Source organism: Staurois parvus, unplaced genomic scaffold (genome assembly GCF_062004578.1).
Source record: "Staurois parvus isolate SC_StPar_1 unplaced genomic scaffold, SC_StPar_1.0 ptg001288l, whole genome shotgun sequence".
NCBI classification, from domain to species: domain Eukaryota; kingdom Metazoa; phylum Chordata; class Amphibia; order Anura; family Ranidae; genus Staurois; species Staurois parvus.
In genome coordinates, this window is record NW_028319084.1 from 482,501 (window position 1) to 509,035 (window position 26,535).

Consider the following 26,535-nt stretch of genomic DNA (forward strand, 5'->3'; position numbering starts at 1 on the left):
TTGACATGAAAAAGTCTTGCAGTTGCAACAATGTATCTATTTGTATCCATTTCGGATACAGATGGTTTTATTCGGATACAAATAGATACATTGTTGCAACTGCAAGACTTTTTCATGTCAAATATAATAGCGGACTGGAAATATTCTTCTATTTCTTCTTCTTTTACTTCTTCCTTTTCTTCTTCTTTTTCTTCTTCTTGCAGGTCACGGCTCATGCGCAGATTTTTTATCGGTAAAAAGATCGGCCGATTTGCCCATCATTGCCAGGAAAATCAGCCGATCAACAAAATCGGCTGATTTTTTTCCAACTTCACCGATAAAAAAAATGTGCCAAAATCCCAAAAAATGGCCGACCAATAAACCCACTAAAGGTGCGAAAATTGGTCAATTTTTTTTTCGACCCGTCTATGGCCTGCATAACAGAACGAAAATCAGCCGATTATTGTTAGGTACGATTTTTGGAGGAAAAATCAATCACATTTCAACCCACGTATGGCCGGCTTTGGAGTGACATTGTTACTTCTCCATAGATACAGTACAGTGAGTGAGCATTATCATCCTAGGACTGGATGTGTGTTACTGGCAGGATCACAACAAATAATGGAAAAACATCCTGAGAAACAAAAAAAGAATGCAGCCACCTAATACAAGGACTGGTAAGCTGCAATATATATCATTTTGCACATAAACAGGTATGCTCCGCCTGTACATGACATCTGGGTCCCCAGTACCCCACACTCAGGGTAAAGGCCTATAGGGAAGTGAGAGGGAAAAGTCCACATTTACAAATCCGGATGAATGCGTCCTCCCCTGGTCTCTGGGTCACCCGGTGCTTCTCGGTGTCAGGTCTGTGAGTGGGATGTCGGTAATATTCAGCTGCTCGGAGTCCCTGTGGATGGACAGGAAATGGTCAAATCACATCCTGATAGAATTTCAGCCAATTGTCTTCATGTGTACAACTAGTGTAAGAGGCAGGGGCGGACTGACAACTCATGGGGCCCCCATACAATAGGGGATCATGGGGCCACTGTGTCCTCGCACACACTCAAACCACACCCAAAAAAGCCTATGAAAGGTACCAGGGGCATCTCATGGGGCCCCCTACTGACCCTGGGCTCTCGGGCAGTGCCCAAGTGCCTGAATGGTCAGTCCGCCCCTGGTAAGAGGTTAATGACTTAACCAAGGCCCATGTATATAAACGTCCTCCCTGCTTCACTGATTGGCCAATCAGTGATCACATGAATAGTAGTAAGCACTTCTGACATCATTGCTTACTACGTGTGAAATCTGTGAACGATCACAGAGATCACATGGTACAGGACTATTCACAACAGCCTTGTACCATGTGACAAGCTGTGACCAATCACAGCTCACACAGTATTTCTCAACGGCTGCAAGAATGCAGCCAGAAAGAAGGAGAAATGATTGCTTTTACAGCCTTTATGGGTGTAAAAGCAATCAGTGTAAAAAAAAAAAAAATTCTTCATCACCCCCCACAAGTAGTACAGTATGGTGACAGTATGTAAAAACAAAAAAACAAATTGCAAATTGTTTTCTCAATACGAACGGATTAATTGGTTTTCAATGCATTTACAAAATTTTTTTTAATCATGTCCCTGTACAGTATTTATGCCTTTAAAGTGCACTTTATAAAGAGTTTTGAACAGATAAAACTTTTTTTGACTTTTTTCTGACCTCTGTATTGGATTAATTGGTTTTCAATGCATTTACGAATTTTTTTTAACCTCTTGGCGCCGGCTGCACGCAAATGTGCGGCCTCCCGGCATCTGGGCCTAGACGCTGAGCGGCCGCACATTTGCGTGCAATTAAAAAAAACATACGCTGAAAGTGCGCTCCGGTACTCACGGAAAGGTCCCGATCTCCTCTTTCGATCGGGGCCTTTCCCAATCATGTGACGGCATGTCACTGCGGTCACGTGACCCTAAACCCCGCCCCACCTCCTGGCTTCTGAAACCCTTACAGGGCCGTGAGGCTCCGGCATCAAGGGGTTAAACATGTACAGTACAGTATTTATGCCTTTAAAGTGCACTTTATAAAGAGTTTTGAACAGATAACAGAACTTTTTTTGACTTTTTTCTGACCTCCGGAACGGATTAATTGGTTTCCAATGCATTCCTATGGGAAACCACGTTTCGGTTTACGAATTTGTTCGCAATATGAAAAGTCCCGCAGAACAAATTAAATTCGTAAACCGAGGTACGCCTGTATATATATCCGAATAGTTTGTTTCATTTCTGTTTGTCACATTACACTCGGAATGAGCAAGTGAACACATATGTTTTCTGTTCTCCTCTTAATTCAGATAATGCAGGCTGCATCTCTGTCATACCTCACACTCAGATCACCAATAATCCTGTAATGCAGCCACCACATCTAAGAATTGGTAAGCTGTAAAATATGAAATGTTTGCTTTTGGGTTTTTTAACTCCACTTTTAAGTGAACATATCACCGACCCTGTCAAATCACAGCAAGCAGAGGCTAATAAATTACTGAGCAGAGGTCTTCCTTAGGCCTCACACACACTGGACTTCTTTACAGCTGCTCCTCCATGTATAATACATAAGGGGGATATGATCTCCATGTATAATACATAAGGGGGGATATGATCTCCATGTATAATACATAAGGGGGATATAATCTCCATGTATAATACATAAGGGGGGATATGATCACCATGTATAATACATAAGGGGGATATGATCACCATGTATAATACATAAGGGGGGATATGATCTCCATGTATAATACATAAGGGGGATATGATCTCCATGTATAATACATAAGGGGGGATATGATCTCCATGTATAATACATAAGGGGGATATGATCACCATGTATAATACATAAGGGGGGATATGATCTCCATGTATAATACATAAGGGGGGGATATGATCTCCATGTATAATACATAAGGGGGGATATGATCCCCATGTATAATACATAAGGGGGGATATGATCTCCATGTATAATACATAAGGGGGGATATGATCTCCATGTATAATACATAAGGGGATATAATCTCCATGTATAATACATAAGGGGGGATATGATCACCATGTATAATACATAAGGGGGATATGATCTCCATGTATAATACATAAGGGGGGATATGATCTCCATGTATAATACATAAGGGGGGATATGATCCCCATGTATAATACATGAGGGGGGATATGATCTCCATGTATAATACATAAGGGGGGATATGATCACCATGTATAATACATAAGGGGGGATATGATCACCATGTATAATACATAAGGGGGGATATGATCTCCATGTATAATACATAAGGGGGGATATGATCTCCATGTATAATACATAAGGGGCGGGATATGATCTCCATGTATAATACATAAGGGGGATATGATCTCCATGTATAATACATAAGGGGGATATGATCTCCATGTATAATACATAAGGGGGATATGATCTCCATGTATAATACATAAGGGGGGGTATGATCACCATGTATAATACATAAGGGGGGATATGATCACCATGTATAATACATAAGGGGGGATATGATCTCCATGTATAATACATAAGGGGGGATATGACCTCCATGTATAATACATAAGGGGGGATATGATCTCCATGTATAATACATAAGGGGGGATATGATCTCCATGTATAATACATAAGGGGGGATATGATCTCCATGTATAATACATAAGGGGGGATATGATCTCCATGTATAATACATAAGGGGGGGATATGATCTCCATGTATAATACATAAGGGGGATATGATCTCCATGTATAATACATAAGGGGGATATGATCTCCATGTATAATACATAAGGGGGGATATGATCACCATGTATAATACATAATGGGGGATATGATCTCCATGTATAATACATAAGGGGGGATATGATCTCCATGTATAATACATAAGGGGGGATATGATCTCCATGTATAATACATAAGGGGGGGGATATGATCTCCATGTATAATACATAAGGGGGGATATGATCTCCATGTATAATACATAAGGGGGGGATATGATCTCCATGTATAATACATAAGGGGGATATGATCTCCATGTATAATACATAAGGGGGATATGATCTCCATGTATAATACATAAGGGGGGATATGATCACCATGTATAATACATAATGGGGGATATGATCTCCATGTATAATACATAAGGGGGGATATGATCTCCATGTATAATACATAAGGGGGGGGGGGATATGATCTCCATGTATAATACATAAGGGGGGATATGATCTCCATGTATAATACATAAGGGGGGGTATGATCTCCATGTATAATACATAAGGGGGATATGATCTCCATGTATAATACATAAGGGGGGATATGATTTCCATGTATAATACATAAGGGGGGATATGATCTCCATGTATATTACATAAGGGGGGATATGATCTCCATGTATAATACATAAGGGGGAATATGATCTCCATGTATAATACATAAGGGGGATATGATCTCCATGTATAATACATAAGGGGGGATATGATCTCCATGTATAATACATAAGGGGGATATGATCTCCATGTATAATACATAAGGGGGGATATGATCTCCATGTATAATACATAAGGGGGGATATGATCTTCATGTATAATACATAAGGGGGATATGAACACCATGTATAATACATAAGGGGGATATGATCTCCATATATAATACATAAGGGGGATATGATCACCATGTATAATACATAAGGGGGGATATGATCTCCATGTATAATACATAAGGGGGTATATGATCTCCATGTATAATACATAAGGGGGGATATGATCTCCATGTATAATACATAAGGGGGGATATGATCTCCATGTATAATACATAAGGGGGATATGATCTCCATGTATAATACATAAGGGGGGATATGATCTCCATGTATAATACATAAGGGGGATATGATCTCCATGTATAATACATAAGGGGGGATATGATCTCCATGTATAATACATAAGGGGGATATGATCTCCATGTATAATACATAAGGGGGGATATGATCTTCATGTATAACACATAAGGGGTGATATGATCTCCATGTATAATACATGAGGGGGGATATGATCTCCATGTATAATACATGAGGGGGGATATGATCTCCATGTATAATACATAAGGGGGGATATGATCTCCATGTATAATACATAAGGGGGATATGATCTCCATGTATAATACATAAGGGGGGATATGATCTCCATGTATAATACATAAGGGGGGATATGATCTCCATGTATAATACATAAAGGGGTGATATGATCTCAATGTATAATACATAAGGGGGGATATGATCTCCATGTATAATACATAAGGGGGATATGATCTCCATGTATAATACATAAGGGGGGATATGACCTCCATGTATAATACATAAGGGGGGGATATGATCTCCATGTATAAATACATCAGCGGTACATATAGTGAACTCGGTGTAGTTATTCCCCCTGAGGTCATCACAGAGGACAAGGGGGCACTCTTCACATCTGGAGGAAAAGAAATTTAATCTCCAAACTCGGAAAGGTTTCTTCACAGTGAGAGCTGTGAGAATGTGGAATAGACTCCCTCAAGAATTGGTTGTGGCCAGCTCAGTGGATTGTTGTAGGTAAGTCCTGGATTCTTTCTTGGATACACAGAATATAACTGGATATAACATTTATAGGGAAAGTTGATCCAGGGAATATCCGATTGCCTCTCGGGGGATCAGGGAGGAATTTTTTCCCCTTTGCTGGTTTTTCTTTTGCCTTCCTCTCGATCATTGGTGAGTATAGGATTATAACTTTTTTTTTTGTTGAACTGGATGGACGTTTGTCGTTTTTCAGCCAGACTAACTATGTAACTATGTAGTAACACGTGTGGTGAGACAGAATGTCTTTGTGATTAGTTTTTTATTTAAAAATAGGGTCTGTCATGGCTTTTTCGGATAGATTATGTGAAATATCCCAAGAATACTGGGCACAGGGAAGGTTACAGCTGCCATACTTTGCTCGGTTATATGCTCCCCTGTGGGGCTGATGGGTAGCCTGGTGGCCTCTAAACCCAATGAGGTTCCACACAGCTAACTGCTTGCCTACCTTTTACATTCCACATCGGCAATGGTTTCTGGTAAAGGCACGTTTATTGTCTCCGGCAGCAGACAGGCCACAAGGCTGCATGTCACAGCAGTTACACAGAAGATGGCGTGAGGAAGGAGGTGCCAAATGTCATCCAGCAGGAAAATCAAAGGAGCCGAAGAGGCCCCAATTCGTCCTACAAAGTTAGTGTATCCAATGCCATTTTGCCTGAGGGAGAGAGAACAGGAAATGTCAAGTCCACGGGGCCCATCATCCCTGTGGGACCTCCAATGATCTGTACCGTACCTGATCACAGTAGGGAAGAGCTCGGCCGTGTAAAGCAAGAGGCCTGTAAATGCGGCTTCAGAAAATCCTTTTCCAATGATGGCCACTGTAGTTCGGAAAGAGCCCAGAGCTGAGGAGAAAATAATGTAAGATTCTAACATCTAAAAAATAAAAATTCTATACTATGCCCATTACATGTTGAATAGGAGAGCCAGAGATCAGACCTGTACTGACCCATCACCTAGAGACCAGACGACCCAAGCTCAGACCTGTATTAACCCATAAGATGGAGACCAGGTGGTCCAGAGACTGGACCCGTACCAGGGGAGGACTGACAACTCATGGGGCCCCCGGGCAATAGGGGATCATGGGGCCCCTGTGTCCTTGCCCAAACTCAAAAAAGTCTATGAAAACGGTACCAGGGGCATCTCATGGGGCCCCCTACTGACCCCGGGCCCTCGGGCAGTGCCCCAGTTTCCAAATGGTCAGTCCGCCCCTGACCCGTACTCACCAATCACTTGGGGCAAACCAAACCTGTACTGACCCATCACATAGAGACTAAAAGGGGCAGAGATCAGACTTGTAGTGACCCATCACCTGGGGTGAATTAGAACCATACTGGGCATTCACTGGAGACCGCACAATGGACAAGATGTGGTACTGTACAGATATTTAAAAATTGCATCCAGCATATAGGACAAAAGACTGAGAATTACACCCGGCATACAGGACAAGAGATGTGGACTGTGCAGAGTCCATGCATACAGGATAAAAACCAATAAATGAATAAGATGACTAAGGCCCGTCCTTTGTATGTCCTTCATACTGGGAAGCTGAGGTCCCCAGTGCTACTTACATAGAGGGGTCCCAGTAGACACTCCGATGCAAACTCCGGTCATCAGCATGGTGAGGAACAGTGACCAGCGGCGGCCCAGATGGTTCATGAGAAAATAGATACCCAGCTTGCCAGGAAATTCCACCAGGGAGTAGAGGAAATGATTGAGATAGATGTCAAATCCCAAACCAGAGACATTCAGAATGATTCCGTAATAGGAGAATGCCACGGCAAACCTGTCGACAAGAAACAAGAGTTCTGTGAGTTGACCATCCTCCTCTGAGCCCAGGATCAGAGACATAATAATAGGCACTAGAGAGGCTGGCGCAGCATACGTGTTAGAGGCACATGTTGAGGCCATTGTGCCGGGACAGTGCGGGGACAGTGGCTTGGTGGTTAAGACTTCTACCTCTCCACAATAAGGGCCTCGGTTTGAATCCTGGTCTGAATACTACCTGCTTACATATTCTCCATGTGCAGTGCTTGTGTGGATTTGTCCCAGGTACTCTGGATTTCCTCTCACACTCCAAAGACATGTTGGCAGGTTAATTGGCTACTGTCTAAGGCAGGCCATAGATTATGCAATTTTATTTCCTTCCAGCACAGGTAGAAGGAAAGAAAATTGCTCAATTCCCCATCAACACAGTCAGCATTAATGGGGGAATCCCTCCCGCAGTGTTATTGTGTTCTGACAGCGAGGAGCCTTCACTGCCGGCAGAAAACAATGATTACTGTGCTGGCTATGGCTTGCAACACTAATCGTTTGGGAAAAACCAGACTGGCCGGTTATACACAAGTCACTCTATAGACTGACTTGTGTACAACCAGGGTGCCCATGCATGGATCGAAATTTGGCTGGTCCCTGCTGAACCTGACCCATTTTGATCCATGTATGGCTAGCTTTAGTTAGCTCAAGTGTGTGTATGTGAGATAGAGACCTTAGATTGTAAGCTCCTTGAGGGCAGGGACTGACATGATGGTACATGCAGGGACTGACATGATGGTACATGCAGGGACTGACATGAATTCTGTATGTTAAGCACTGTGTAAATGTATGGTGCTATATAAATATCTGTAATAATTAATATTAAAGCAACCGGGTGTTTGTGATTGACTACCTGTAATAATTAATAAAGATCAGCGATTGGCCTCTCTTCTCCGGAAGGCCACCCATCTGCTGATTGGCAGTCAATCAGCAAGGTGTTTGTGATTAAAGTGTACACAGGGAACGCCACACTCCTGACCCAACCGGAGTATGAATAAATGTCTTAGACAGCCTCAACCAGCGCTGCTCCGCAAACCACGCCTTTCTGACACGTTTCACCCTGCCCACCGGGGTTAAGTCATAGACGAAACACGTCGGAGGCGTAGTTAGCGGAAAGCGCTGACTGAGGCCGTCTAACACATTTATTTATACTCCCGTTGGGTTGAGAGTGCAGTGTTCCCTGTGTATACTTTAATCACAAACACCCTGCTGATTGACTGCCAATCAGCAGATGGGTGGCCTTCCGGGGAAGAGGTCAGGCCAATCACTGATCTTTATTAATTATTACAGGTAGTGTTCTGTCTCTCCAATCTAAGCATTGATAGTGTGATCTCTGTAACTTACAGTTGTGATGAGATAGCGATAACTTCAACCTCAGTTGGATACCACAGTCAGTGACTCAATCGATAAGACATCTTGTAGATCTTGTGAAGTTTATTCCATAAACTGAGAGACTCTTACAACAATGAACATTCGATAGGTCAAAAGATCATAATGTTTCCTGCTTCATGACATGAGGCTAGAGCTGCAATGCATCTCTGGGCTATCTATACAGCATTAACTAAACCAAAGGAAAGGGAGGAGCAGAGACAAAATATAGAAACACTTAAAGGCATATGACAGTCAATATGACAGTCATGTGAAACATGACAGGTAGTCATACAGGACCGTCAATTTACACAGTGCTTTACATACTGTACCTTCTCCAGGGGCGGACTGACCATTTGGAAACTTGGGCACTGCCCGAGGGCCCGGGGTCAGTAGGGGGTCCCATGAGATGCCCCTGGTACCTTTTTCATAGGCTTTTCTGAGTTTGGGTAAGGACACAGGGGCCCCATGATCCCCTATTGCCCGGGGGCCCCATGAGTTGTCAGTCCGCCCCTGACCTTCACGTCAGTCCCTGCCCTCAGGGAGCTTACAGTGTTCGCTGGATGAGTGAGCCTAATTGCCAGCACCCTATCTCTGAGGACCAGGGGGATCACACTCTTTATCTTGCTTGGAGAGGCGCTACAAGCTTCATTCCAGGTCACAGTTTGTGATTAAAGTGTTTATCTGGAAAAAACAAGGATTAGGCTCTATCTGAGTTACCCTTGTGCAAATCCTTTAATTATATCAATTAGCCAATTATTAATTTATTTCTAAAAGGTTAACGATATATTAGAAGACAGGCAGTGGTATGTGATTGGCAGCACATACAGTCATGGCCGAAATTGTTGGCACCCTTGATATTTCTCCAGGAAATCATGTATTTCTCACGAAACGTATTGCATTAACACATGTTTTGCTATACACATGTTTATTCCCTTTGTGTGTATTGGGACAAAACAAAAAAAGGGAGGAAAGAAAGCAAATTCGACATAATGTCACACAAACCTCCAAAAATGGGCTGGACAAAAGTATTGGCACCCTTTCACAACTGCGGATAAATAAGAATGTTACAAGCATGTGATGCTCCTGTAAACTCACCTGGGGCAAGTAACAGGTGTGGGCAATATAGAAATCACACCTGAAAGCAGATAAAAAGGAGAGACGTTCACTTAACCTTTGCATTGTGTGTCTGTCTGTGCCACACTAAGCATGGACAACAGAAAGAGGAGACGAGAACTGTCTGAGGACCTGAGAACCAAAATTGTGGCAAAATATCAACAATCTCAAGGTTACAAGTCCATCTCCAGAGAACTAGATTTGCCTTTGTCCACAGTGCGCAACATTATCAAGAAGTTTGCAACCCATGGCACTGTAGCTAATCTCCCTGGTCGTGGACGGATGAGGAAAATTGATGAAAGATTGCAACGCAGAATAGTCCGGATGGTGGATAAGCAGCCCCAAACATGTTCCAAAGACATTCAAGCTGTCCTGCAGGCTCAGGGAGCATCAGTGTCAGCGCGAACTATCCGTCGACATTTAAATGAAATGAAACGCTATGGCAGGAGACCCAGGAGGACCCCACTGCTGACACAGAGACATAAAAAAGCAAGACTACAGTTTGCCAAAATGTACTTGAGTAAGCCAAAAGCCTTCTGGGAAAACGTTTTGTGGACAGATGAGACCAAGATAGAGCTTTTCGGTAAAGCACATCATTCTACTGTTTACCGAAAACGGAATGAGGCCTACAAAGAACAAAACACAGTACCTACGGTAAAATATGGTGGAGGTTCAATGATGTTTTGGGGTTGTTTTGCTGCCTCTGGCACTGGGTGCCTTGACTGTGTGCAAGGCATCATGAAATCTGAGGATTACCAAAGGATTTTGGGTCGCACTGTAGGGCCCAGTGTCAGAAAGCTGGGTTTGCGTCCAAGATCCTGGGTCTTCCAGCAGGACAATGACCCCAAACATACGTCAAAAAGCACTCAGAAATGGATGGCAAAGAAGCGCTGGAGAGTTCTGAAGTGGCCAGCAATGAGCCCAGATCTAAATCCCATTGAACACCTGTGGAGAGATCTTAAAATTGCTGTTGGGAAAAGGTGTCCTTCCAATAAGAGAGACCTGGAGCTGTTTGCAAAGGAAGAGTGGTCCGAAATTCCGGGTGAGAGGTGTCAGAAGCTTATTGATGGTTATAGGAAGCGACTGATTTCAGTTATGTTTTCCAAAGGGTGTGCAACCAAATATTAAGTTAAGGGTGCCAATACTTTTGTCCAGCCCATTTTTGGGGTTTTGTGTGACATTATGTCATATTTGCTTTTCTGCCTCTGTTTTATATTTGTTCCAATACATACAAAGGGAATAAACATGTGTATAGCAAAACATGTGTTAATGCAATACCTTTTTTGTGTGAAATACTTGATTTTCAGGAAAAATATCAAGGGTGCCAACAATTTCGGCCATGACTGTATTTCTCAGTGGTCCCTGGCACAGTATATCCTCTCATGTCCTATGGATGATGGATACAAGTACAATGGGGAATCTTCTCACCACACCATCCCGCAACACAAAGAGATCCTCCGGAGACGTGGAGTTCGGAACAGGTCAAGGTAAGAATAGGTCTTAGATGAAGGTCCATTTTCAGACAGTGCCTGGATACTCTGCCCATGAGAAATAACATGGTTAGTATATTGCACCATTATTAGCTCACAGGCAGCAAAAGACGTGTGACTGGCCACTATTCACCCCCCCCCTCCCCCCGATGTGGGGCCATCTACCCCACGTAGGATCAGTAGTGTATTTAGGTTTTGTACTGCCCTAGGCAACCCAACAATCGTCTGCCCCCACAGGCACCGACCAACACCACCCCCACTTCCCCCTCCAGCAGAGAGAGCCTGACATTGCTGACACTGAACAACAATACCCCTGCCCGCACCCGGGAGAGCTTTCCACTATCCCCCCTGTCATGTTTCACGTGACTGTCATATGCCTTTAAGTGTTCCTTGTATCTTGTCTCTGCTCTGGTTTAGTTCTTGCTGTATAGATAGCCCACCCCCTTTTCCCAGTAATGCATTCCACCTTCTAGCCTCATGTCATGAAGCAGATCACATTATGATCTTTTGACCTATCTGATGTTCATTGTTGTAAGATTATCTCAGTTTATGGAATAAACTTCACAAGATCTACAAGATGTCTTCTGGATTGAGTCACTGCCTGTGTTATTCTACTAAGATTGGAGTTGTCGCTATCTCATCACAACTGTAAGTTACAGAGATCACACTTTCAATGCCTAGATTGGAGAGACAGAAAACCCCCTGGTGATAGAGAAAAAGATGCTCATCTTCACAGCTCCGGACATCTCCGGAATGAGAGTCAGGCACTACATACACCATCAAGCAGCCACAGCCTCACCCAGATCACACCTGGTTCCCATGACATGCATGCCCCTTCTTTCATCCCTTCTTCTGGGGGGAGGTGCTGCCCCCCTGAAAATCGTCGCCCTAGGCAAGTGCCTTGTTTGCCTTGTGGTAAATACTAGGCCAGAAACCAGGAAGTAACTAAAAATAAACTTTAAACAAAAAGGTAAAAGCAAATAAATATAAAATACCTTCCTTTCTATTTATTAATGATAGCAGTGTAACGTAGATGTGAGATTCAAGTGATTGGACTGAGATGTGATCAGAAGAGATATGTAATTGTAAATTTAGTTTCATTCCTTGTCATTAACCACTTGCCTACCAGGCACTTATACCCCCTTCCTTACCAGGCCAATTTTCAGCTTTCAGCGCTGCCGCACTTTGATTGACAATTGCGCGGTCATGCAACATTGTACCCATATGAAATTTTGATCATTTTTTTCTCACAAATAGAGCTTTCTTTTGGTGGTATTTAATCGCCACTGGGCGCTTTACTTTTTGCGCTATAAATAAAAATGTGCAAAAAATTAAAAAAAAAAAAAAAAGTTTATTTGTTTCTTTTATAAAATTTTTCAAACAGGTATTTTTTCTCCATCACTGATGTGCGTTGATGAGGCAGCACGGATGGGCACTGATAGGCGGCACTGATGGGCACTGATAGGCAGCACTAAAGGGCACTGATAGGCAGTACTAATGAGGTGGCACGGATAGGCGGCACTGATAGACAGCACTAATTAGGGGTCACGGATAGGCGGCACTGATATGCAGCACTGATAGGCGGCACTGATAGGTGACACTGATTATGGGTACTGATAGACGGCACTGACTGGCATCACTGCTGGGCACTGACTGGCGGCACTGACTGGCACAACCCCTGGGCACTGACTGGTGGCACTGACTGCCAGCACTGCTGGGCTGCACTGGTGGGCGGCACTGGTGGGCAGCACTGGTGGGTGGGCACAGGTGGGTGGCACTGGTGGGCACAGGTGGGTGGCACTGGTGGGCACAGGTGGGTGGGCACAGGTGGGTGGCACTGCTGGGCACATGTAGGTGGCACTTCTGGGCACAGGTAGGTGGCACTGCAGAGTGGCACAGGTGGGTGCACTGCTGGGCACAGGTGGGGGCACTGCTGGGCACAGGTGGGTGCACTGCTGGGCACGGGTGGGCGGAGCTAGTGGGCACACTGCTGGGCGGAACTTGCGGGTGTCACTGCTGGGCACCGATCATCAGTGCCCTGATGATCGGTGCCGATCCCCGCTCTGACAACTGCCGGTTCTCGGCAGTACTTTCCTCACGATCTGACAGCGTGAGGAAAGTGCAGCCGAGAACAGGCACTTGCATTTTCCTGTGATCAGCGTGTCATTGGACACCGCTGATCACGTGGTAAAAGGCCGGTATGATCGGCCTTTTACCACATCTCGTGATCAGCTGTGTCCGTAGGAAACAGCGATCACGGAGATCGCCGGGTGCGCGCCCCCTGGGGCGCGCAGGAGAGCGCGTTCTGGGGGGACGTCATATGACGTCCACCCAGAACTGGCCGGCCGCAGTGCAGCCGTCATTCGGCTATCTGCGGTCGGCAGGTAGTTAAAGAAATATTCAGTCATAGGTATTCAGAGACATGTGCTCACCCATTAGCATCTGAAAAGACAGAGCAGCTTCCAGGCTGGAAGTGACACCTAAGTGCCAATAAGATTTGTCTATATGTATGTGTATATATATATATATATATATATATATATATATATATATATATATATAAAATCAGACTTTGCCACCTTCCTGAAGTTTAAAAGAGGAACGCAGACGTTTCGTCTTCATGACACCAGGGGGGCTCCGATGTGTCTGGGGAGCTTTAAAGTATATACACAGATCAAAGGAATAGATTTCATCTCTCATAAAAGCTAAAATATTAGTTGCAGAGAGATGAAAATACTTTCTTCTGATTGGGCACTCTGTGGGCTACATCTGCATGTAAAAACCGTATTTGTGGACTATGTAGAATGCCAGAAAAATGCAGGAAATGGTCATGTGGCGCCGGATTGCGATAGCTGAACAGTGATTGGTACTGTCGCGATCGGACTGATGCGCTGGTGTCGGAAATTTAATCCCTGACTTGGTGATTCAAGCCATTCCTGGTCCAATCGACTTTGGGCATGTCAGCACCCAGAACGTCCTGTGGGCTGGTACAGGAACACCCCCCAGGGTTGATTGGCCAAGGACTCATGTCCAGCCTACATCCATATTCCCATAAATTAAGGACTTGAGGTATGGACGTTGTGATTCATATGGAGCCCATCCTCGGATCGCGGACTTTCTATGACTTGCTCCAGTTGCAGGATAAATCTTGGTAAAAGTTTTATTTCTGTTTTTTATGTGCTGAGAGGGCGCGCCCTGTGCACTCCCAGAACACATGTCCGGTGCTCACGGAAAGGTCCCGATCTCCTGTTTCGATCAGGCCCTTTGCCGATCATGTGACGGCGAATCAAGGCGGTCACATGACCTTAAAACCCCGCCTCTCGGCTTCTGAAACCCTTAAAGGGTTTCAGAAGCTGGGAGGCGGCACGCCGGGAGGGCGCCAAGGGGTTAAGTACTACAGCCTGTACTTTGACCCCTAAGGGGGGGTTGAATCAGAGAAAAGCTTGCTTCTGTGATGGTGGATGTGACCAGTATGAGCTAGTAGTCTCTTAGCAACATCCTAGCAACAAGGCAGGATGGAATGATGCAGTTTGTTAGGAATTTTTCAGCCAGGCTTCAGGAAGTACACCTACAGGACAAGGCCATTATTCAACTTTGGTCAAAACTGTACAGTTTGGTTTCATCTACAGGCACTCCTTACCTGCATAAAGGTGAACTACTTTAATGCATTTCCCCATCTGCAAAGTATCTCTAAAATACTGCCATTTTGCTCATGCTTAATTCGGGGCACTGCAGAGCATCTCACCTCTCTGTTTTTCTTGAATGCATCTAAACTGCAACCATTTGCTGCAGCACATCGCATCAGCAGAGCTTCAGCCTCCTTAGTGCGACCCTTTGCCAACAGCCAGCGTGCCGATTCAGGAACCCACCTGGAAAAAAAACATAGCAGAGCATTACACCGCCATTGGAATTTACATCAACACGGATGAGCATCACGCTAGGACTGCAGCATATTGCACCAAGTTGGAAAGCTCAGACTACGCCAATAAGAATACTCTCCTAATATTCGCCCAACAATAGCCTGCGGTACAGCAAAACAGTTTGTCTCTGAAGGATTTTTGTCACTTTCTGATATTAAAATCATCCGTGTATGTCATAGATCAGTGGTTCTCAACCTTTCTAATGCCGCGACCCCTTAATACAGATCCTCATGTTGTGGTGACCCCCAACCATAAAATTATTTTCGTTGCTACTTCATAACTGTAATTTTTCAGTGGGAGGACTAGCGCCCCATCACTGATGTCAGTGGGATGAATAGTGTCCCATCATTGGTATCAGTGGGAGGAATAGTGCCCCATCATTGGTGTCAGTGGGGGGAATAGTGTCCCATCATTGGTATCAGTGGGAGGAATAGTGCCCCATCATTGGTATCAGTGGGAGGAATAGTGCCCCATCATTGGGAGGAATAGTGCCCCATCATTGGTGTCAGTGGGAGGAATAGTGCCCCATCATTGGGAGGAATAGTGCCCCATCATTGGTGTCAGTGGGAGGAATAGTGCCCCATTGTGGGTGCCAGTGGGAGGAATAGTGACCCATTGTGGGTGTCAGTGGGAGGAATAGTGCCCCATTGTGGGTGTCAGTGGGAGGAATAGTGCCTCATCATTGGTGTCAGTGGGGGGAGGAATAGTGCCCCATCGTTGGTGTCAGTGGGGGGAGGAATAGTGCCCCATCGTTGGTGTCAGTGGGGGGAGGAATAGTGCCCCATCGTTGGTGTCAGTGGGGGGAGGAATAGTGCCCCATCGTTGGTGTCAGTGGGGGGAGGAATAGTGCCCCATCGTTGGTGTCAGTGGGGGGAGGAATAGTGCCCCATCGTTGGTGTCAGTGGGGGGAGGAATAGTGCCCCATCGTTGGTGTCAGTGGGAGGGAGGAATAGTGCCCCATCGTTGGTGTCAGTGGGGGGAGGAATAGTGCCCCATCGTTGGTGTCAGTGGGGGGAGGAATAGTGCCCCATCGTTGGTGTCAGTGGGGGGAGGAATAGTGCCCCATCGTTGGTGTCAGTGAGGGGAGGAATAGTGCCTCATCGTTGGTGTCAGTGGGGGGAGGAATAGTGCCCCATCGTTGGTGTCAGTGGGGGGAGCAATAGTGCCCCATCGTTGGTGTCAGTGGGGGGAGGAATAGTGCCCCATCGTTGGTGTCAGTGAGGGGAGGAATAGTGCCTCATCGTTGGTGTCAGTGGGGGGAGGAATAGTGCCCCATCGTTGGTGTCAGTGAGGGGAGGAATAGTGCCCCATCGTTGGTGTCAGTGAGGGGAGGAATAGTGCCCCATCGTTGGTGTCAGTGAGGGGAGGAATAGTGCCCCATCGTTGGTGTCAGTGGGGGGAGGAATAGTGCCCCATCGTTGGTGTCAGTGAGGGGAGGAATAGTGCCCCATCGTTGGTGTCAGTGGGGGGAGGAATAGTGCCTCATCATTGGTGTCAGTGGGGGGGAGGAATAGTGCCTCATCGTTGGTGTCAGTGGGGGGAGGAATAGTGCCCCATCGTTGGTATTAGTGACACAAATGATGGGGCACTATCCCTCCCACTGACACCAATGATACTTACCTTGCTGACCCCTGCTCCAGCCTGGGCTCGCTCTCTCCCTCTCCCATCTACAGCCTGCATACCTGGCTGCAGCAGCAAAATTTGCACTTACCTGTCAGCTGTCTTCCTTCTCTGGCCTCTCTCTTCACTCGCTCCTGCAGCTCCCTCGATCTTCTTTGATCTACGCGCGCTGCCGCTCGGCTCCTCCTCTCCAAGCTCCACCTCCTCGCCGGTGATTGGCCGCCTGTGTGCCTCTCCTGAGCTACAATTCCGGTGGCCAATCAGCGGCGAGGAGGCGGTGACAGGGGCAGCATATCATCCCGCCCACACATCGCCGGAGAGAGGAGCGGTGTCTCGGTTTCTAAGACCATCGGAAATATGTGTTTTCTGATGGTCTTAGGCGACCCCTGGGAAATGGTCGCTCGACCCCCAAAGGGGTCGCGACCCCCAGGTTGAGAACCGCTGTCATAGAGAGACCTGCAGAGCATTGCAGCACAGAGATGCAGAATGTTACAAGGTGATGAGTAGAGATGAGCGAATCGAACCAGGCGAAGTGGAATTCGTTTCGAATTTCAGGAAAAATTGGATTCGCGTCGAATCCGAATATTAGCATACTTCGGGTGCGCGAATCGGATTTTTCCCGATCAGCCGGCAAAAGTGTCCCTGCAGAGAGCTCCACTATTTCTGACAGTTCTCTGACAGTTCCTTCACATGTACAGCGGTTGAAACATTGTATCTATTTGTTTCCATTTAGGATACAGATGTTTTTATTCGGAAACAGATACAATGTTTCAACCGCTGTAAATGTGAAGGAACTGTCAGAGAACTGTCAGAAATAGCGGAGCTCTCTGCAGATACACTTTTTGCTGTACTGGAATACTTCTTTTTTTCATTCTTCTTTTCATTCTTCTCATTCTTCTTTTCATTCTTCTTTTTATTCTTCTTCTCATTCTTCTTTTCATTCTTCTTCTTCTTTTCATTCTTCTTTTCATTCTTCTCATTCTTCTTTTCTTCTTCATGAAAAGAAGAATGAGAAGAAGAATGAAAAGAAGAATGAAAAGAAGAATGAGAAGAATGAAAAGAAGAATGAAAAGAAGAAGAAGAATGAAAAGAAGAATGAGAAGAAGAATGAAAAGAAGAATGAGAAGAAGAATGAGAAGAATGAAAAGAAGAATGAGAAGAATGAAAAGAAGAATGAAAAGAAGAAGAAGAATGAAAAGAAGAAGAAGAATGAAAAGAAGAATGAAAAGAAGAAGAAGAATCTTTTCATTCTTCTCATTCTTCTTTTCATTCTTCTTTTCATTCTTCTTCTTCTTCTTCTTTTCATTCTTCTTCTTCTTCTTTTCATTCTTCTTCTTCTTTTCATTCTTCTTTTCATTCTTCTTCTTTTCATTCTTCTCATTCTTCTTTTCATTCTTCTTCTTCTTCTTTTCATTCTTCTCATTCTTCTTTTCATTCTTCTTCTTCTTCTTTTCATTCTTCTTCTTCTTTTCATTCTTCTTCTTCTTCTTTTCATTCTTCTTCTTCTTTTCATTCTTCTTCTTCTTCTTTTCATTCTTCTTTTCATTCTTCTCATTCTTCTTTTCATTCTTCTCATTCTTCTTTTCATTCTTCTTTTCATTCTTCTTCTCATTCTTCTTTTCATTCTTCTTCTTTTCATTCTTCTTTTCATTCTTCTCATTCTTCTTTTCTTCTTCATGAAAAGAAGAATGAGAAGAAGAATGAAAAGAAGAATGAAAAGAAGAAGAATGAAAAGAAGAATGAGAAGAAGAATGAAAAGAAGAATGAGAAGAATGAAAAGAAGAATGAAAAGAAGAAGAAGAATAAAAAGAAGAATGAGAAGAAGAATGAAAAGAAGAATGAGAAGAAGAATGAGAAGAATGAAAAGAAGAATGAGAAGAATGAAAAGACGAATGAAAAGAAGAAGAAGAAGAATGAAAAGAAGAAGAAGAATGAATGAAAAGAAGAATGAAAAGAAGAAGAATGAAAAGAAGAATGAGAAGAAGAATGAAAAGAAGAATGAAAAGAAGAAGAAGAATGAAAAGAAGAATGAGAAGAAGAATGAAAAGAAGAATGAAAAGAAGAATGAGAAGAATGAAAAGAAGAATGAAAAGAAGAAGAAGAATGAAAAGAAGAATGAGAAGAAGAATGAAAAGAAGAATGAGAAGAAGAATGAGAAGAATGAAAAGAAGAATGAGAAGAATGAAAAGAAGAATGAAAAGAAGAAGAATGAAAAGAAGAAGAAGAATCTTTTCATTCTTCTTCTTTTCATTCTTCTTCTTCTTCTTTTCATTCTTCTTTTCATTCTTCTTCTTCTTCTTTTCATTCTTCTTCTTCTTCTGAGGATGAGGATGAGGATGAAGAAGAAGATGAAGTAGGATGAAAATAAGAAGAATTCCAAGCCGGCAAAAAGTGTATCTGCAGAGCTCCGCTAAGTGTATCTGCAGAGCTCCGCTAAGTGTATCTGCAGAGCTCAGCGGTTGAAACATTGTATCTATTTGTTTCCATTTATGGAAAAAAATAGATACAATGTTTCAACCGCTGTAAATGTGAATGTCAGAGAACTGTCAGAAATAGAGGAGCTCTGCAGATACACTTAGCGGAGCTCTGCAGATACACTTTTTGCCGGTTTGGAATTCTTCTTATTTTCATCCTACTTCTTCTTCTTCTTCTTCATCCTCATCCTCATCCTCGGAAGAGGAAGAAGAGGATGAGGATGAGGATGAAGAAGAAGAAGTAGGATGAAAATAAGAAGAATTCCAAGCCGGCAAAAAGTGTATCTGCAGAGCTCCTCTATTTCTGACAGTTCTCTGACATAGAACTGTCAGAAATAGAGGAGCTCTGCAGATACACTTTTTGCCGGCTTGGAATTCTTCTTATTTTCATCCTACTTCTTCTTCTTCTTCTTCATCCTCATCCTCAGAAGAAGAAGAAGAGGATGAGGATGAGGATGAAGAAGAAGAAGAAGAAGTAGGATGAAAATAAGAAGAATTCCAAGCCGGCAAAAAGTGTATCTGCAGAGCTCCGCTAAGTGTATCTGCAGAGCTCCGCTATTTCTGACAGTTCTCTGACATTCACTCCATACAGCGGTTGAAACATTGTATCTATTTGTTTCCTTAAATGGAAACAAATAGATACAATGTTTCAACCACTGTATGGAGTGAATGTCAGAGAACTGTCAGAAATAGCGGAGCTCTGCAGATACACTTAGCGGAGCTCTGCAGATACACTTTTTGCCGGCTTGGAATTCTTCTTATTTTCATCCTACTTCTTCTTCTTCTTCATCCTCATCCTCATCCTCTTCTTCTTCTTCTGAGGATGAGGATGAAGAAGAAGAAGAAGTAGGATGAAAATAAGAAGAATTCCAAGCCGGCAAAAAGTGTATCTGCAGAGCTCCTCTAAGTGTATCTGCAGAATAGAGGAGCTCTGCAGATACACTTTTTGCCGGCTTGGAATTCTTCTTATTTTCATCCTACTTCTTCTTCTTCTTCTTCTTCATCCTCATCCTCTTCTTCTTCTGAGGATGAGGATGAGGATGAAGAAGAAGAAGAAGTAGGATGAAAATAAGAAGAATTCCAAGCCGGCAAAAAGTGTATCTGCAGAGCTCCTCTAAGTGTATCTGCAGAATAGAGGAGCTCTGCAGATACACTTTTTGCCGGCTTGGAATTCTTCTTATTTTCATCCTACTTCTTCTTCTTCTGAGGATGAGGATGAGGATGAAGAAGAAGAAGAAGAAGAAGTAGGATGAAAATTAGAAGAATTCCAAGCCGGCAAAAAGTGTATCTGCAGAGCTCCGCTAAGTGTATCTGCAGAGTTCCGCTAAGTGTATCTGCAGAGCTCAGCGGTTGAAACATTGTATCTATTTGTTTCCATTTATGGAAACAAATAGATACAATGTTTCAACCGCTGTAAATGTGAATGTCAGAGAACTGTCAGAAATAGAGGAGCTCTGCAGATACACTTAGCGGAGCTCTGCAGATACACTTTTTGCCGGTTTGGAATTCTTCTTATTTTCATCCTACTTCTTCTTCTTCTTCTTCATCCTCATCCTTCATCCTCATCCTCATCCTCAGAAGAAGAAGAAGAAGAGGATGAGGATGAAGAAAAAGAAGAAGAAGAAGAAGAAGTAGGATGAAAATAAGAAGAATTCCAAGCCGCAAAAAGTGTATCTGCAGAGCTCCGCTAAGTGTATCTGCAGAGCTCCGCTAAGAAATAGCGGAGCTCTGCAGATACACTTTTTGCCGGCTTGGAATTCTCCTTCTTCTCATCCTTCTTCTTCTTCTCATCCTTCTTCCTCTTCTCATCCTTCTTCTTCTCATCCTTCTTCTTCTTCTCATCCTTCTTCTTCTTCTCATCCTTCTCCTTCTTCTCATCTTTCTTCTTCTTCTCATCCTTCTTCTTCTTCTCATCCTTCTTCTTCTTCTCATCCTTCTTCTTCTTCTCATCCTTCTCCTTCTTCTCATCCTTCTTCTTCTTCTCATCCTTCTTCTTCTCATCCTTCTCCTTCTTCTCATCCTTCTTCTCATCCTTCTCCTTCTTCTCATCCTTCTTCTCATCCTTCTCCTTCTTCTCATCCTTCTCCTTCTTCTCATCCTTCTCCTTCTCCTTCTTCTCATCCTTCTCCTTCTTCTCATCCTTCTCCTTCTCCTTCTTCTCATCCTTCTCCTTCTTCTCATCCTTCTCCTTCTTCTCATCCTTCTCCTTCTTCTCATCCTTCTCCTTCTCCTTCTCCTTCTTCTCATCCCTCTCCTTCTTCTCATCCTTCTCCTTCTTCTCATCCTTCTCCTTCTTCTCATCCTTCTCCTTCTCCTTCTTCTCATCCTTCTCCTTCTTCTCATCCTTCTCCTTCTCCTTCTTCTCATCCTTCTCCTTCTTCTCATCCTTCTCCTTCTCCTTCTCCTTCCTCATCTCCAAGGGCATTTAAATTAAAGGTACAGTGTTCTGCACTAATTTAAAGGCTCTCTGAAGCCTAGAAACCCTTTTTATAAGTTAAATTCGTAGCGAATAAATTCGCATCGAATCGAATTTCTTCCTCAAATTCGGCGAATCAGCCGAATCGAATTTTTGAATAATTCGCTCATCTCTAGTGATGAGTGATGCTGGAGACAAATGCAGAGCATCGCGCTGTGAAGATATTCTGCACCGGTGGAGAATTGCACCATGTGGAGTCGTGGCACGGCAGAGAGGTGTACAATGCATTGCAGATAGGAAACCTACCACGCTTGCAGAGCATTGCACACTGGGGAGGGGAGATGCTGTGAAGAGGTGGAAGAACGTTGCACCAGGGAGATGTGCTACATTTGCACAGCATTGCAAGGCAGATTCTGGACAGTTTCTGGCAGTGTTGTCAGGATTCAGAAGTAGAGAGGATGAGGGAGGAGAGACTGTACACTGTCAAAATATTATTTCCTGTCATCTTACCAGATGCTGATAACGGCCGGGACAAAAGGGGCAGTGATGGACGCCAACAGCCAGCGCCAGTCTCTCAGCAGATACGCCAACAATGCCAGGATACAGCCCCCGACAGACCAGCAGGAACCAGTAATTATTGTAGCGTCTGTGCGATGTCGCATGTCCACCCACTCCACACCTGAGGGGATCAGGAAATAACCATCAGATAACAAGCCTTCCTAGAAAGTCTGACCCACCAAATCCCTCCAAGCCCCATCAGGTCCCATTGAGCCTACCAAATCCCCCATGACCCCTCAACCCCCCTGGCCCACCAACTTTCCTCTGACCCAACAGAATCCCTTTGAAAGGGCCTTCCAAACCTCCTTATCCCCACCAAATCCTCTTTACTCCATCAAATCCCTCCTGACCCACCAGATCTTCTCCCAAATCTTGCATCTTCCTCATTCTTCTGCACCTCCCCAAGTCTTCCTTATAAACCTCATCCTCCATGCCACCTATCCACCATGGCACTCTCTCAGTCCTGGAGTACTTACTTAAAGAAATTAAATTGATAGTGAGTCCTGAAAAAGTGCATCCAGAGAGGGCCATGCTGACAACAAACATAGGGTATGAGATGGAACTGGCAGATATCACCCCAAACACCATTGCCAGGAGCATGGAGGCAAAGAGCATCATTCTGCGGCCATATCTGAAACATATTGAAAAATTGCAGGCTGAAATCTCTGACCAGAATCACCAAATGCCACCCAGCATCCAATAATTTACTTCCAAATAGTCTATATTATCATTGTCAACACACCCCATCCATCCACCTTACACTCTCAATGCATTCACCTGGACTCCTACACCCATCCACCTTACACTCTCAATGCATTCACCTGGACTCCTACACCCATCCACCTTACATTCACTGTTTATCTACTCTACATTCTCCAACCATCCCTTATATAGTCCCCATCAATCCACCCTACACTCCCTGTTCATCCAGCTTACAGTCCCCGTCCATGTGACTTACATTCCCCGTCCATCTAGTCTACACTCCCCGTCCATCCACCCTTCACTCCCCGTCCATCCACCCTACACTCCCCGTCCATCCAGCCTACACTCCCCGTCCATCCAGCCTACACTGTCCATCCACCCTACACTCCCTGTTCATCCAGCTTACAGTCCCCGTCCATGTGGTCTACACTCCCCGTCCATCTAGCCTACACTCTACACTCCCCGTCCATCCAGCTTACACTCTCCTTCCATCCAGCCTACACTCCTCTTCCATCCAGCTTACACTCTCCTTCCATCCAGCCTACACTCCTCTTCCATCCAGCTTACACTCTCCTTCCATCCAGCTTACACTCTCCTTCCATCCAGCCTACACTCCTCTTCCATCCAGCTTACACTCTCCTTCCATCCAGCCTACACTCCTCTTCCATCCAGCTTACACTCTCCTTCCATCCAGCCTACACTCTCCTTCCATCCAGCTTACACTCCCCTTCCATCCAGTTTACACTCTCCTTCCATCCAGCTTACACTCCCCTTCCATCCAGCTTACACTCTCCTTCCATCCAGCTTACACTCTCCTTCCATCCAGCTTACACTCCCCTTCCATCCAGCTTACACTCTCCTTCCATCCAGCTTACACTCTCCTTCCATCCACCCTACACTCCCTGTCCATCCAGCCTACACTCCCCGTCCATCCACCATACACTCCCCGTCCATCCAGCCTACACTCCCCGTCCATCCAGCCTACACTCCCCGTCCATCCAGCCTACACTCCCCGTCCATCCACCCTACACTCCCTGTTCATCCAGCTTACAGTCTCCATCCATGTGGTCTACACTCCCCATCCATCTAGCCTACACTCCCCATCCATCCAGCCTACACTCCCCGTCCATCCTGCCTACACTCCCCGTCCATCCTGCCTACACTCCCCGTCCATCCAGCCTACACTCCCCGTCCATCCAGCCTACACTCCCCGTCAATCCAGCCTACACTCCCCGTCCATCCAGCCTACACTCCCCGTCCATCCTGCCTACACTCCCCGTCCATCCAGCCTACACTCCCCGTCCATCCAGCCTACACTCCCCGTCAATCCAGCCTACACTCCCCGTCCATCCAGCCTACACTCCCCGTCCATCCAGCCTACACTCTCCTTCCATCCAGCTTACACTCCCCTTCCATCCAGCCTTCACTCCCCGTCCATCCACCCTACACTCCCTGTCCATCCAGCCTACACTCCCCGTCCATCCAGCCTTCACTCCCCGTCCATCCAGCCTACGCTCCCCGTCCATCCAGCCTACACGCCCCGTCCATCCAGCCTACACGCCCCGTCCATCCACCCTACACTCTCTGTCCATCCACCCTACACTCCCCATCCAGCCTACGCTCTACACTTGCCGTCCATCAAACCTAAACTCCACCATCCATGCGGCCTACACTCCCCGTCCATGCGGTCTACACTCCCTGTCCATCCACCCTACACTCCCTGTCCATCCACCCTACACTCCCTGTCCATCCACCCTTCACTCCCCATTTATCCAGCCTACACTCCCCGTCCATCCAGCCTACACTCCATACTCCCCATCCATCCACCCTACACTCCCCATCCATCCACCCTACACTCCCTGTCCATCTAGCCTACACTCCCCGTCCATTCAGCCTACACTCCCCGTCCATCCACCCTACACTCCCCGTCCATCCAGCCTACACTCCCCGTCCATCCAGCTTACACTCTCTGTCCATCCACCCTACACTCCATACTCCCCATCCATCCACCCTACACTCCCCGTCCATTCAGCCTACATTCTTCATCCATCCAGCCTACAGTCTCCATTCATTCACTCTACACTCGCTATCCATTTAACATGGCCTGAACTTACTCACCGGTCAGATAGGTCTCCAAAAATGACAGAGCCCACCATCACTCCAATAAAGAAAAAAGTGGCCACAGCTTTACTCAACCATCTGCGGCTACACACCAGATCCCACTGCAATACAGAAAATACTAGTTACTGTATGGCCCCAGGGACCACATCACTTCTAGAGAAAAAACTTCATTTCAGATTCTTTCGTTAAGTTAATCATTTTGTTTGGTTATATTTGTTAAGTTAGAATGATTCGTTTTCAGAATTCATTTTGAATATTCCGATTCTTTTTGTATATTTGTTATTTTCAAATTGATTCGAAATTTGAATTTTGGAAGACATCTATATTCATTCTATGCTATTGTAATCTATTCTACTTTATTCTATTCTATGCCTTTATTTTCTGTTCTATTCTTTTTCATTCTACTCTATTCTATTCTTTTTTTTTCTATTCCATCTTTTTCTCTTTATTTTATTCTACTCTATTCAGCAGCCAAAGTAGGAATCATCATCTTATTTCACTTTTATACCTTACCGTATTTATTTTAATATGTTTCGAATTCCTATTATTTTTCAATTCAGATAATTTGTTTCGTTAAAATTTAGCTCTGAGTCGTTGAAATTCATTACTATTGCGCCTCTTCCTCTCCCTCCCACCCCACTGTACATGGCTGGCTCAGCTTGCCCATCTGCCGGTGCAGGACTGATATAGTGAGTGCTGCCGGGTAGAGGGAAGGTAGCTGAGTGAGCATGCGTCTGCTCTCTTTCCCTTCTTGTTGCTGACCCAGAAGCGACGTGTATGACATCACTTTCAGGTCCCCCTGTCAGTTTCCCCGGCCAGCATGGCCAGGAAAGAATGGAATGCAATAGATCTGGTGGAGCACAGGGGAGACATCCAGAACCTTTTAGACCAGCGGTTCTCAACCTGGGGGTCGCGACCCCTTTGGGGGTCGAACGACCATTTCCCAGGGGTCGCCTAAGACCATCGGAAAACACATATTTCCGATGGTCTTAGGAACCGAGACACCGCTCCTCTCTCCGGCGATGTGTGGGCGGGATGATATGCTGCCCCTGTCACCGCCTCCTCGCCGCTGATTGGCCACCGGAACTGTAGCTCAGGAGAGGCACACAGGCGGCCAATCACCGGCGAGGAGGTGGAGCTTGGAGAGGAGGAGCCGAGCGGCAGCGCGCGTAGATCAAAGAAGATCGAGGGAGCTGCAGGAGCGAGTGAAGAGAGAGGCCAGAGAAGGAAGACAGCTGACAGGTAAGTGCAAATTTTGCTGCTGCAGCCAGGTATGCAGGCTGTAGATGGGAGAGGGAGAG

At 45.1% G+C, this 26,535-nt stretch overlaps 1 protein-coding gene across 1 annotated transcript in view; it reads right to left on the reverse strand.

Moving 5' to 3' along the window:
• Positions 1–822: 822 nt before the first annotated feature.
• The window catches only part of LOC149437434 (solute carrier family 22 member 7-like), a 33,387-nt gene continuing 7,674 nt past the window's right edge, over positions 823–26,535 (reverse strand). Inside the window, exons 2-10 of the mRNA XM_089660933.1 lie at positions 25,232–25,335; positions 22,888–23,042; positions 22,364–22,532; positions 15,169–15,292; positions 11,362–11,471; positions 7,206–7,420; positions 6,371–6,479; positions 6,086–6,292; positions 823–889 (exon numbers count right to left, since the gene is read on the reverse strand). Of these exons, the coding sequence (XP_089517059.1) occupies positions 823–889; positions 6,086–6,292; positions 6,371–6,479; positions 7,206–7,420; positions 11,362–11,471; positions 15,169–15,292; positions 22,364–22,532; positions 22,888–23,042; positions 25,232–25,335 (1,260 nt within the window). The remainder of the gene's footprint in view (positions 890–6,085; positions 6,293–6,370; positions 6,480–7,205; positions 7,421–11,361; positions 11,472–15,168; positions 15,293–22,363; positions 22,533–22,887; positions 23,043–25,231; positions 25,336–26,535) is intronic.